Source organism: Canis lupus, chromosome 14 (genome assembly GCF_003254725.2).
Source record: "Canis lupus dingo isolate Sandy chromosome 14, ASM325472v2, whole genome shotgun sequence".
Classification (NCBI taxonomy): Eukaryota; Metazoa; Chordata; class Mammalia; order Carnivora; family Canidae; genus Canis; species Canis lupus.
This window is the reverse complement of record NC_064256.1, coordinates 17,805,574-17,818,541: the sequence shown is the minus strand read 5'-3', so window position 1 is coordinate 17,818,541 and position 12,968 is coordinate 17,805,574. Positions and strand designations below refer to the sequence as shown.

General features: G+C 43.2%; 1 protein-coding gene across 3 annotated transcripts; it reads right to left on the bottom strand.

Annotated features, from left to right (window-relative positions):
* Positions 1-2,171: 2,171 nt before the first annotated feature.
* Positions 2,172-12,692, bottom strand: GATAD1 (GATA zinc finger domain containing 1). Of its 3 annotated transcripts, XM_049093410.1 has the most exons (7): positions 12,288-12,692; positions 11,413-11,538; positions 11,241-11,299; positions 10,653-10,731; positions 9,190-9,249; positions 5,480-5,663; positions 2,172-3,766 (listed from the first exon to the last, which is right to left on the bottom strand). In XM_049093410.1, the coding sequence occupies exons 1-7, from the start codon at positions 12,558-12,560 to the stop codon at positions 3,576-3,578; spliced, it is 972 nt and encodes a 323-aa protein (XP_048949367.1). In that variant the 5' UTR covers positions 12,561-12,692; the 3' UTR covers positions 2,172-3,575. The 3 variants fall into 3 exon arrangements, with proteins under 3 accessions (XP_048949367.1, XP_025327205.1, XP_048949368.1); XM_025471420.3 differs by lacking the exons at positions 10,653-10,731; positions 11,241-11,299 and having other exon boundaries at positions 12,288-12,679; XM_049093411.1 differs by lacking the exons at positions 9,190-9,249; positions 10,653-10,731; positions 11,241-11,299 and having other exon boundaries at positions 12,288-12,687.
* Positions 12,693-12,968: the final 276 nt, after the last annotated feature.

Here is a 12,968-nt window from a genome sequence, read left to right as displayed (position 1 = left end):
CTTAACTTTTTGAGTTGATGTGTTTTCCCTTCCAAAAAAACTGTGACAAGCCATACAAGTACAGATTCAGTGCAGTCCTTATCAAAATATCAATGGCATTTCAGGGATCCCCGGGTGGCTCAGCGGTTTAGCGCCTGCCTTTGGCACAGGGCATGATCCTGGAGTCCCTGGATGGAGTCCCACATCGGGCTCCCTGCATGGAGCCTGCTTCTCCCTCTGCCTGTGTCTCTGCCTCTCTCTCCCTCTCTCTGTGTATCTCATGAATAAATAAATAAAATCTTTAAAAAAAAATGGCATTTCAGAGAAATAGAGCAAAGAAGCCTAAAATTTGTATGGAACCCTGAATAGCCAAAAGTAATCTTCAGAAAGAAAGACAAGGCTGATTTCAAATTATATTACAAAGCTATATTAATCAATCAGTAATTTTATTGGCATAAAAATAGATGCATAGATCAATGAAACAGAACAAGAAGCCCAGAAAGAAACTCATGAATATATAAACAATTTATAACAAATGAGCCAGGAATATACAATGGGAAAAGGACAGACAATCCCTTCAATAAATGGAGTTGGGAAAACTGGACAGTCATGTGAAAAGAATGACACTCAAATGCTAGCTTATACCAAATACAAAAATTAATTCAAAATAAAGACTTGGACATAAGACCCGAAACTATAAAACTCCTAGAAGAAAACATATGCCATGTGAAAATTAATGAAAGGAAACCTCATTTAAAATGAGTTGGGAGGGGATTGATTCCTGGGTGGCTCAGTGGTTTAGCGCCTGCCTTTGGCCCAGGGCGTCATCCTGGAGTCCCGGGATCAAGTCCCACGTCGGGCTCCCTGCATGGAGCCTGCTTCTCCCTCTGCCTGTGTCTCTGCCTCTCTGTGTCTCTCATGAATAAATAAATAAAATCTTTAAAAAAAACTATTAATCTAATAACAATCTGAAATTTTACTTGACTGTAGGGATTTGAAATTTAAGCCAGAGTTAATATGAACTAGTATTAATTTAAAAATCAATACCTTTTTATAGGACTATTTATATGTAGATATAGCCAATTATCCACTTTCTTTTTAAAATTCTATTCATTTATTTGACAGAGTACACCAGCACACACAAGCAGGGGGAAGGGGCAGGCAGGGGGAAAGGGAGAAACAGACTCTCCACTGAGCAGGGAGTCCAACATGAGGCTCAATTCCAGGACCTTGGCATGACCTGAGTTGAAGGCAGACGTTTAACTGAGCCACCCAGATGCCCCTCCACAGGCATTTCAAATTAGTGAACATCTAATTTGGACTCTACACCAAGCACCTCCCGTACGTGAGGACCCGAAGTTAGGTGCTGTGTGAGTCATAAAAATTAAACACACCATCTCAGGCAGCCCCGGTGGCTCAGCGGTTTAGCGCCAGCTTCAGTCTGGGGCCTGATCCTGGAGATCCGGGATCGAGTCCCACGTCAGGCTCCCTGCATGGAGCCTGCCTCTCCCTCTGCCTGTGTCTCTGCCTCTCTCTCCCTGTGTCTCTCATGAATAAATAAAATCTTAAAAAAAAAAAAAAAAAAAGCAGAAACTTCAGTGTCACAATAGAATAGGATATTGATTATTTCAAGGATCCATGGGAATCTGGAAAGGACTCATGGAGAGACAGAATTCAAGGGTCTTAAGAAAGGCCTTTCCGGTGGAGTTGAAGGGAACACTATGAACAAAGGTTCAGTCAGGAAAATAAGGAGAGTGTTGGAGGAAACCTTTCAGTGTCAGGGAGAAGGGAGAGATAAGGCTGGGAATATGGCCTGGGACCACATCAGGGCAGGCCTTCAATATAGAAGAAAAGGAATTAATTTACCCTGTAAGTAGTGGGAGCCATTGGTATGTGTTGAGGAGGAAAGTGAAAATGCAATCTTTATTTTAAAAGATATTACACAAGTATGTACCAACTTAGAAACAAATGGTAAGTATATATACTGTTTTTTTCAATATTTCCTCATTTTAAGAAGTATCATACATTGTTTCTTCTATATTGGCCATTCTTTGAAATTTTCCTAAAATCAGTTATATGTTGATCAGTTTATTGCTCCAAATTATGAGAACACTGGTATTTTCTATTTATACCATGTTTAGGTAGAAAGCTCCACATTTAATTATTTAAACAAAATAAATCCAAAGTAAATATAATGTAAAAAATACACTTTAATCCAAAAGTTTGAATACTGGCACTTAGTTATTTACAATGGTATTTACAATCAATTTTACAGTAAACTTTGTGGGGAGAAATATGAACATCAAGCTATCTACAGTTGCTTCCTTCTAACAAACAAACCATAACTGTGCAGAAAAACGTTAACAGTTAACACTGCTACAATTCTGAATCATTATGATTAAATTAGATTCTGACAAATTTTCCTGGGTTTGAGAAACATTGGTTCAGTCAGGATAGTATCAGAGGCGAATGTATGCAATCCCTTCATATTGTTGTTCCCTTACTTAGCTAACCTGCACTTGAGCTAAAATCTGTATCTGAATTCTGGACAATTTCATAAAAAGCAGGGCACCTAAATCTTAAGACTTTATTTTAGGCCTGTTACTATGAGTCTCCAGCAGATGATTTAACTTTAGGTAGGCATTTTTAGATATTAATGATTATGACCTTTTGATTAATGATTATGTCATTTTTTTGATTGCACAATGGTTGCTTCAAAGATCATCAAGAAACTACCAAGTATGGGGACGCCTGGGTGGCTCAGCGGTTGAGCGTCTGCCTTCGACCCAGGGCCTGATCCTGGAGTCCTGGGATCGTGTCCCATATCGGGCTCCCTGCAGGGAGCCTGCTTCTCTCTCTCCCTGTGTCTCTGCCTCTCTCCGTCTCTCATGAATAAATAAAATATTTTAATAAAATTTTTTTAAAAAAAGAAAATACCAAGTGGGATGCCTGGACATGACATGTTTCCTGTGCACGTTTCATGAAGCTAACTGTCTGGACTCTACAATTTTATGGTTTGGTTGGGAGCCTCACTTAGAGAAGGAAGGTGCAATGAAGATCAACAGAATAATTCTGAATCTATCTGCCACAGAATAAAGTTTTAAAAAGACTCAAAATAGTAAAATCATCCACCAATTACTTTCCTTAAGGTTAAACAGTCTATCTAGGATTTTCTAGATGAAAAAATAAAGCCTGTGTAACTCTGTGATAGACACAGTTGGCCATAGCTACATAGTCCTTGGTCAGAAATCCAACCTTAATTAACATTTTGTTCCAATAGGAAAGTACAGTCCATTGATTGTAATGAGTTTCTAGAAATAAATCGTGGAGAAAAATAGATATTACCTGTTCCTAATGATCTCCTTGGAAATTGTGGCCTTTGCCTGGGAAGACACACATATAGAATATATTCAACTTTAAAATATTTAATTCCTTTTAAATTTCCAAGTAACTAGTAATTAACAAGCTAATGATTACTGGGCAGTTAGGGAAAAATGTTTAGTCTTTCCATCTAAGAATTTCATGAAAAGAAATATGTGGCATGTCTTATAGGAGAATGAACACAAGATGACTGGAAAGAAATTTCACTTTCTAAACTACAAATGGTTGGCGACGGTTTCCTTAATAGTGATTGCAGGAGTAGGTCCAACATGAGTCCATATGTAGCCCTTCTCTGGTCTGGTCGGAACTGTGGGAAACGGTGATGAACGGGACTTGAAATATTCAGAAGGTGCATGACACACAAATTCCAAGTATTCCATTTTCCTTGGAAGATCTTCCTCTGGTCCTAAAATGCAGTCAATGGAAAGATTAAACACATTTTTGAACATATGTATCCTTTTCATAAAAGATTAAGATTCCAAGATGCTACTAGGTGAAACCACTCTGGTGGTGACATTAGTCCTTGATACATGTGTTATTCTAAAGTCACTCTCCATCATTTTCTTTTACTTTAGCTGCTTAACTCCCCTAAACAATGACTCAATACAGAAAGGATTCTAAAAAGAATATTAGCACTGTACAATGTTTATTACATGCCCACCCCATTCTAAGTATGGTACATTTACAGATACTTTGAGTCCTGACAACTCTGATCTGAGGAAGGCACCACTATTATTCCTGTTTTATGTATGAGGATTATGAGACAAGAGAGATTAAGGAACTTGCCCAGGGCCCTGTCACAGCTAGTCAGTGCTGGGCTAGGAACCCAGATCATCTGGCTCCACAGTGTGTGCTCTGAACCTCTATGCTCTGCTCCCCACTCTTGGGTCTGAGGATTAGGAGAAGGAGATGAGAGGGGAGCCCCAGAGGTGATTCTTCACATCACTGCCTCTGCTGAGAGTCCTGTCCTATACGTCATGTAGATGAAAATCCACTCTTCTACGTACCTACAAGCAGAAGACTAAAACTGGTCAGGTATCAAACTTCACACAGAGATGAGAAGAACAGTAGTACATTATTTGTCCCTGATTTCCCTCTGGGAAAAAAAAAACCAACCCCAAAACCTTTGTATGCAAAAGTAATGCATGCTTGTTACAGAAAGGTTGAAAATATGGGGTAACTTAAAAACTCTGAACACTTTTAAAATTGTATAAATCAGCAACTCATTCCTGTGAGTCTACATCAAGAAACATTTATACCACTTCTGTCAGCCTTGAAATTAGTAAGAGAACAGTGGCTGCCATTTCAACTATACATAATGATACGATCTAATCAGTCTACGATGATGTATGTGACACGTAGAGGGACACCTAATGAAAACTTGTAAGATTCTAGAAATCATGGGGATAGTTCCTCTTGAAATTATTTTTAACTAGATTTTTATAAGTAAATATGCCTAAATAAGCCCAATTCCTGAGCAATAAATTCTTTAATAGCGTTTAACCTTGGGTCGTTCAGAAAAATCTTATCCACATCACTTTTTAGTAGGTATCTCCTGCCCTAACTCAAAATAACTGATAGCACTCAAACCCCAGCTATATAAGATATCTTTCATATTTTCTATAAAGCTCTTTACTTTTTAATATATAATGATGCTTATGTTCTTTTCGTTATGGACTGAATTATATTCCCTTCATTCCATATGTTGAGGCTGTAAACCCCAAAGTGATGGTATTTAGAGATGAGGCATGGAGTCTTTTGGAAGGTAATTAGAATTAAATGAGGCCTGAGGGTGGAGCCCTAACTTGATAGGACTGATGTCCTAAGGAGAGGAAGAGACTGAAGAATGTGCACACACAAAAGAAAGGCCACGTGAGGACTTAGAACGAAGGTGGTCAGTCACCTACAAGCTAGGAAGAGAGCTCTTGTCAGAAAGTGACCCTGACAATACCTTGATCTTCAACTTCTAGTCTGCAGTACTGTGAGAAAATAGGTTTTGTGTTTATGCCTCTCAGCCCGTGTTACCTTGTTGTGGCAACTCACTCACACTAATATCTTCTTTTACACAATAATGGAGAATTACCTGAGTTCAAGAAGCTGTACCACCTATCAAACTCACCGATGATGTAGGATGCAGGATCAAATTGGTCCCTGGGGCTTGAGAGGGTGGGAATGAGCCATGTCAGAGCGGCACTTTTCTCACAGTACTGGTCCTGGATGAAACCCCTAATCTGAGCATAGTAGGGCTTTCCATCTTGTTCATCAATCACAGAAACAACATCTCCAATTTGGTAATATACTCCCTGGAGGAAATAGAAGATCATCCCATATTTGAAATAAAAATAGAGAAAAGCAGCACAGCTATGAACTGAAACCTCCTTAACACAAAATAAATAGTTTGCAAAGCAGTGAGTAAAACGTCTTTGAGATGATCTGATGCATCAGTGTTTATACGGTTGATGCTCATTCTTTTTTCTTTAGAGAGTGTGTGCAAATGGGAGTGGAGGGCCAGAGAGGAAATCTTTTTTTTTTTTAAGATTTATTTATTTGAGAGAGAGAGAGAAAGAGTGTGCGCTCTTGGAGTGTGTGTGGGGGAGGGACAGAAGGAGAGGGAGAGACTCTTAAGCAGACTCCATGCTGAGCGCAGAGCTGAGGTGGGGCTCAATCTCATGACCCTGAGATCAGAACTTGAGCCAAAATCAAGAGTCAGATGCTTAACTAACTGCATCACCCAGATGCCCCTTTTGATTTTGTTTTGTTTCTTTGGGAGAGAAAGAATCTTAAGCACACTCCATGCTAAGTAGGGCTTAATCCCACAACCCCGAAATCATGACCTGAGCTGAGATCAAGACTGGGACACCTAACCAACGGAGCCACCCAGGTACCCTGATGCCAATCCCAAAGTTGTTCACTCTTGAATGAAAATTATATACACTCACCAAAACTTGCATCTGTAGAAAACATTTGTTTTTAAGTCCTCTGATTTCATATCAGAATAGTACCATCCCTGTTTTTTGGCCACAGCCATTGAGCTGTTTAAAAGGGGAGTGACTTTGCTGAAGGCTACTTTACTGAAGGCTACTGAAGGCAGAGAATGCAGCTAAGGCTTCTTCACCAGTTCAGTGGTCCATCTCTGGCCTTACTGAAAAGCAGTAATAGGAATAAAAATCTTTATGATACTCAGCACTTCCTTACATGGGTGTGGTTCTCAGCTGGTGAAGGTATCCTTGATTTGTAGGAACTAAGTGTGATTTATCACTGCTTCACTCAAAACAGGGCCTTGGTAGCAGATAAAGCTGCTGGGGCATGCACCTCAGCCATAATAATAATTCTGAAGAAATACTTTCAGTGAGTGAGCTGTGACAGGCATTCTTCCTGGTGGACCTTTCATCCATGTGTCTAAGGGTGACAGTTGCATATGGACCACTATGGATAGGTAGGGTCAGTGCAGGCCACAATCTGCTACTTGCTAGTTCATATCTATCATCAGCTGGTCTTTGTAGCCACTATTCAAGGTTCTAAGTTATTTGTCATATAAATACTTTGCATTTATGGCTTGCTTTGTCTACACATAGAATCATTATTCTCAAAATTTGTTTTTTTTTTTGCACACACAAAGAATGGGACCTTGTTTATCATGGGCACTCAAATATATGCTAAATGAATATTGACTCAAAATATATAATAGTGTAAAAATAAAACTGCTAGGCAAAGACAATGTCTTATTGAAAGATTCCAAGGATGCCTGGGTGGCTAAGTTAGTTGAGCATCCGATTCTTGTTTTTGGTGCAGGTCATGATCTCAGGGTCATGGGATCAAGCCCCCCATTCAGTGTGGAGTCTGCTTCTCTGCCTATCTAGCCTAGCAGTGCAGTCAGCAGCCTCTGATCGACATCAGTACCTGAATACTTTGTTGTACTTTGTCCTTATTACCTAACAAACACGGTGGTAGACAGCCATAAGAAATACGATACTTGTGGGGCACCAGGGTGATTCTGTTGGTTAAGCAGTTAAGCGTCTGACTTTGGCTCAGGTAGTGATCTCAGGATCTTGCATCAGGCTCCCCACTCAGTATGCACATGTACACACATCTCAAAAAAATAAACAAAATTTTTTAAAAAAAGAAACAGAAATACCATACTTGTAATAACAGGTCCCACATATCTTTTGCCTTTTGGTTGAGACATGCCTCAAAATCATTAGTACACTAAATCCTTAGCCAAACCAGTTGCTGCTTCTGCTTTTTTAAAAAAATTTTATTTAAGTAATCTCTACATTCAACATGGGGCTTGAACTCACAAACCCAGTACCAAGAGCTGCATGCTCTACTGACTGAGCCAGCCAGGTATCTCCCAACTAGTTGCTTCCAGACTTAATTTGCAAACTGTAAATTCAGCTGTGAGAGTGATACGCAAATTTGAAACCATGATGATGTCTATTTCTACTATTCATTAAGTGCTTATTCTGCTTAACATACATGATCTCACTTGACACACTGAGGTAGCTGCTACTTATAATCCCAATTTTATAGATGAAGAGACACCAGAAAGACGGGCTTGGCCCAGTTACACAGCCACTGGCCAGTGGGGCTGAGAGCTGAGCCCGGCCTTCAGACTACTTCACTCCATGACTTGGTGGCTATAGAATCTTTGACAAGTTCATGAAGTTCTCTGTGCTGAATTGTTCTCATCCATAAAATGGGGATAACAGTAGCGCCTCATAGAGTGGACTGAACAAAGTCAAGCCTGTGAATTGCTCACCTTTGTGCCTGATGCATAGCAAACACATACTAAACTTTAGCTATTTTATCTATTACTAACAATGCATGAATTGCTGGAAATTTAGGAGAGACATTTGCCTGTATATTGGTTGTTTTAGACTACACAGATTCTGGGCTAACAAAAACAGGTACTGAGTAGAATACTTGAGTTTCTCAGTGTTTGGTCTCCTTCGGTCAGTTATGAAGCACTAATTCGTGCCACTGCCTCCCAAAAGATAGTTCAGACCCCCAAAACACCAACAGTATGTAAGGGCTGCTGCCTATACCACACCCATCAGGCTTTGAGGTCTTTTTTTTTTTTTTTTTTTTTTTTTTTAAGATTTTATGAGAGGACAGAGAGGTAGAGACATAGGCAGAGGGAGAAGCAGGCTCCTTACAGGGAGCCAGATGCAGGACTCCATCCCAGAACTCCGGGATCATGCCCTGGGCTGAAGGCGGATGCTCAACCGCTGAACCACCCAGGCGTCCAGTCTTTCCTATGTTCCAACTGCTTTCCTAAGGCTTCTGGCTCAAAATCAACAATATGTCATGTCTCCCGCCAAAGTAGAAGATGTCTGTAGGCCTTGTCCCTAGGAAATCTGACTTTACTCTTTCATCAGAACATTTTAGACTCTCTCTCACCATCTACTTCTAGTTTAATCCCTGCCCCTGACCTTATTCCTCTTGCTTCTGCTTAAAGGCATTTTAGAATCTCTGTGCCTACTCCAGATATTAGGTCTACAAACCCTCTATCAGCCCAAGTCGTCACTCTGTGCTTCTCACACAATGACTGTCACAGTGACTAGGAAGGCTCACACTTTCATGACTCCACACTATACATTAGCATTTTAAGATACTTAAAAATACCATGTTTCAATAAGCAACTACCCCTCCTACCTCAGCTCTGGATGAGATGTTTTTATACCAGCCACCTATGGGAAAAAAGGCTTAGAAAAGAACAACAAAAAAATTACACATTATACAAAGGAGCAGAGACCTCTGGATTAACCCAACATTTGGCAGCATATCCTAAAACAGGCCCAAATCTTCCCTTAGTAACCCTACTGTTACCTTGTAGAAGATTGATTCTGCAGTGATTATAGTGGAAACAGACTCAGGAGCTTTGATGGGCTAGGGGGAAAAAAAGTTAAAAATATTAGCATACTCATAGTGTGCACGTGTGTATAGCATATACAGGCATTTTTCCGGTCATTGAGTTCTGTAACTTAAGAAATACTAAATCTGTTGCCTGTTGACAAGAAGTGCAATAGAGCAATAAACAGTTTTCTGAATGTTGCAAAGCACAGTCTGAATATTTCTGTGGCTGTTTCTGCTACCATCGGCTTAAAAATTGCTAAGAACCAAAGTACAAGCTTCTGACTATGCCACTGAGATCTACAAGGGCTCTCAAAGCTTTATTACATATTAACATTCTAGTTATAAACAATATGCCGGCTCTGATGGCTTGGCCATGATCGGAATGGAAGTCATAAAAGAATGTGTAAATTAACATAAGGTGTCTTTTTAAAAATTTTTATTTATTCATGAGAGACAGAGAGAGAGAGAGGCAGAGACACAAGCAGAGGGAGAAGCAGGCTCCATACAGGAAGCCCGATGTGGGACTCGATCCCGATCCCGGGTCTCCAGGATCAGGCCCTGAGGCAAAGGCTGACCCACTCAGGCATCCTGTGGAAAAGTATCTCTTTAAAGACATTTTCCATCTCAACTACGGTACTAGTTGGGACCCTTGTCATCAGAGGAAATATTCCAGGGAAGCTGAACTAAGACTATATGCAACTTCCTTGGCAGTTCTTAGTTATTTACCACCACCCACCCATTACAGCAATCCCTTCTTAAGCTGCAGTACATGCTTATATGTCACAACACAAAAACCAGGCCTCCCGAAATGTGTCTTGGTATCATCCTTGAAGACAGGGGTTGCTAGAGAAATAGCTACTGAAATAACTGCAGAGCATATTCTACCACAGAGGGAAACATGTGGTGATGCAACTATCATCAATCGCACGTTGACTTAACATGCTTTGTTAGCAGGTGTCTCATTTTAAGAAAACTAAATTAGAAAAGTCTTAAATAAATTAGGGGCAACTGGAGGATCCCTGGGAGGCTCAGCGTTCTGGAGCCTGCCTTCGGCCAGGGCGTGATCCTGGAGTCCAAAGTTGAGCTCCCTGCATGGAGCCTGCTTCTCCCTCTGCCTGTGTCTCTGCCTCTCTCTCTCTCTCTCTCTCTCTCTCTCTCTCTCTCGGTCTCTCTGTGTCTCTCATGAATAAATAAAATCTTAAAAAAAAAAATTAGGGGCAACTATTTTCAGTAAGAAAAGAATCTGCAATCTGCACAAGAATTTACTACAGGGGGAATGCCTGGGTGGCTCAGCGGTTTAGTGTCTGCCTTCGGCCCAGGGCATGATCCTGGAGTTCCACATTGGGCTCCTGCATGGAGCCTGCTTCTCCCTCTGCCACTCTCTCTGTCTCATGAATAAATGAACAAAATCTTAAAAAATAATAATAATAATTTACCACAGGGCCCCTCTGTGTTTTACAAGGGAATATGCCCAACTTCAGAACTTCCTTTAGTGGTAAGGGAAGCATTCCTGTTCTGAAAGAAAAGAACACCGTACTGAGGTTTAAAAAAAGTCGTCTATAATGCACTGCCCACTGTGTATGGCCATTTTCCTCTTGTGTTTACAAAAATACTGAGAACTCCATGCAACAAAAGGCACTTTCAACTACTCCCCCGCCCCACACACACATCTTCCAACCATCTATTTTTTTATAGCAGCAGAAGGTTTAGCAAAATTTTTGATTCACATTCATCAAATTGATTATCGTAAACTTTCTGGGGCTGTAATAAACAAATGTGGAAATGAATGAGTTCCAGTATTATTTACTTAGATCTTTAAAGAATCAAAAAAAAAATTTCTTCCCTAATATATCTGGCCTTATCAAGAACCATAATCCCACTTCTTCCTTTGCATGGAGGACCCTATAAAATGCATTCAAGATTTATGTTTCTTTTTTTCAGACTCAAACCTTTTATTTCCCAGCAGGAAAAAAAAAAAAAAGCTAAAAAAATAGGATATTATTAACTATAAATAGTATGTATACCTCCTGCAACAGAGCTCACTTCCTTCCAGCAAGTGTGGACCACTCACTCCCCCAGGACACTGCGGAAAGGCCCCGGAAGAGCAAAAGTTCAGATGGGAGATGAAGGCAGTGACAGGACACACTACACACACAAGGCCATTACTGTAAAAGACACTGTCCACAATCATCTTACATTTTTTAATTTAAAAATATGTCTTCTCCCTTTTCCTTTGGTGGAAACTTTCTTTTCAGCAGCTGGAGCAGATTTGTATTTAGTGTTTCTCAGCCGAGCAGACCTTCTGTGAATTTCCTGCTTACTCTGTTACAGAAACAATTAAAGAACAAAAAAGATCAAAGTCGTAGAAAGATTGCTGTCCCCATTCAACCATCTTCCGGGGACTCCAGAGTAAGCCCCTTACGCTGACTGACCTTTCAAAACCACCCAAGAATGTGCCTTTTCTTTTGCCGCTGGGAAAAAGTACCTCCGGAACTGGGCTGATTACAACAGGGAGCGCCCTAGACAAGCATCTGCAGAGCCTCCAAAAAGGTGTCAACTCCTTACAACAGGGCCTGGGGGAGGCGTCGGAGGGAAGTCCAGGGCAAGGGGAGGACTACTTATTTGTTGTTTATAGTCCAGGAGAACTCTCCGACCCCAGGGAGCACGTTGGGTATGGCCCTTCCTGCAGTGGGATACTTACCGTGCTGTCATTTAAAACAAGGACACGATAATCTTACTTAGTAACATAATAAATTAACAGGGAAGTCAGTCCAGCAGCACGGCCCTATTTACGTGTGTACACGTGTGAGATGTCTGGTTACCACCGCGGATGTCACTACACTGAGGGGGGGGTGGGGGTGGGGGGACTTCTGAAGGGTCTTAAATTTTCTTGCTCCTTTACACTTTCAATTTCTCACAATAATAGAAGGTGCTCCGCCCGGGCCAAATCTACACAGTCGCAGTCCCCGCGAGGCGGGAGCGGGCGGGCCTCCCCAGCAGGGTCACCGCGCCCCGCAGGGACCGCGCCCCCCGGCCGGCCGGCCTCCGCGGGGGGGCCCGGAGGAGCTCACCTGCTTGCCGCCCCCGCCCCCGTTGCTCTGCGGAGGGGCGGCCGAGGTGCTGGCGAAGGTCGCCGCGCCGAAGCCGCCGCCGCCACCGCCGCCGCCGCCGCCGCCGCCGCCCCCCGTCCCGCCGGCCGCCCCCGAGCCGCCGCCGCCCGCGCCGCCCGCGCCGCCCCGGCCCGTGCAGTGGTGGCAGAGGATCTCCCCCTGCGGGCCCTTCTTCCACATGGAGGACGACGTGGTCTTGCAGACGCTGCAGGTGGGCTTCAGGCCCAGTGGCATCGTGGCGGGCTCGGGCGGCCCCCGCGGGCGCAGCGACACGGGAATGGCGACCGCCGGCTCGGGCCGCCCGCCGGCCGGCCCGCCACTCCCAGCGACAGGAAGAGCGGCGCGGGCGCCGAGCGGTCCACGCAGGGACCTGAGGGCGGCCGCTGCCCCCTGGAGGCAGGAAGGCGGCGACACCCGCTCCGCGACAGGCGGCGGCCGCGGCGGCCCCAGCGGCGGGAGGCGGGGCCGGGGGCGGGGCCTGGCCCGCGCGGCTTCCGGCGGTGGGTGGGGCCTGCGCGCCGCGGCCCCGGCCCTCTGACCGGAAGTGCCCCCTCGGGCTCCCCGGAAGCGGACCGTGGCGGGGACCCCCGTCTCCCTCTGCGGGAGGGGCGGGCGGGCTTTTTTTTGGCTTTAGGTCTGGGA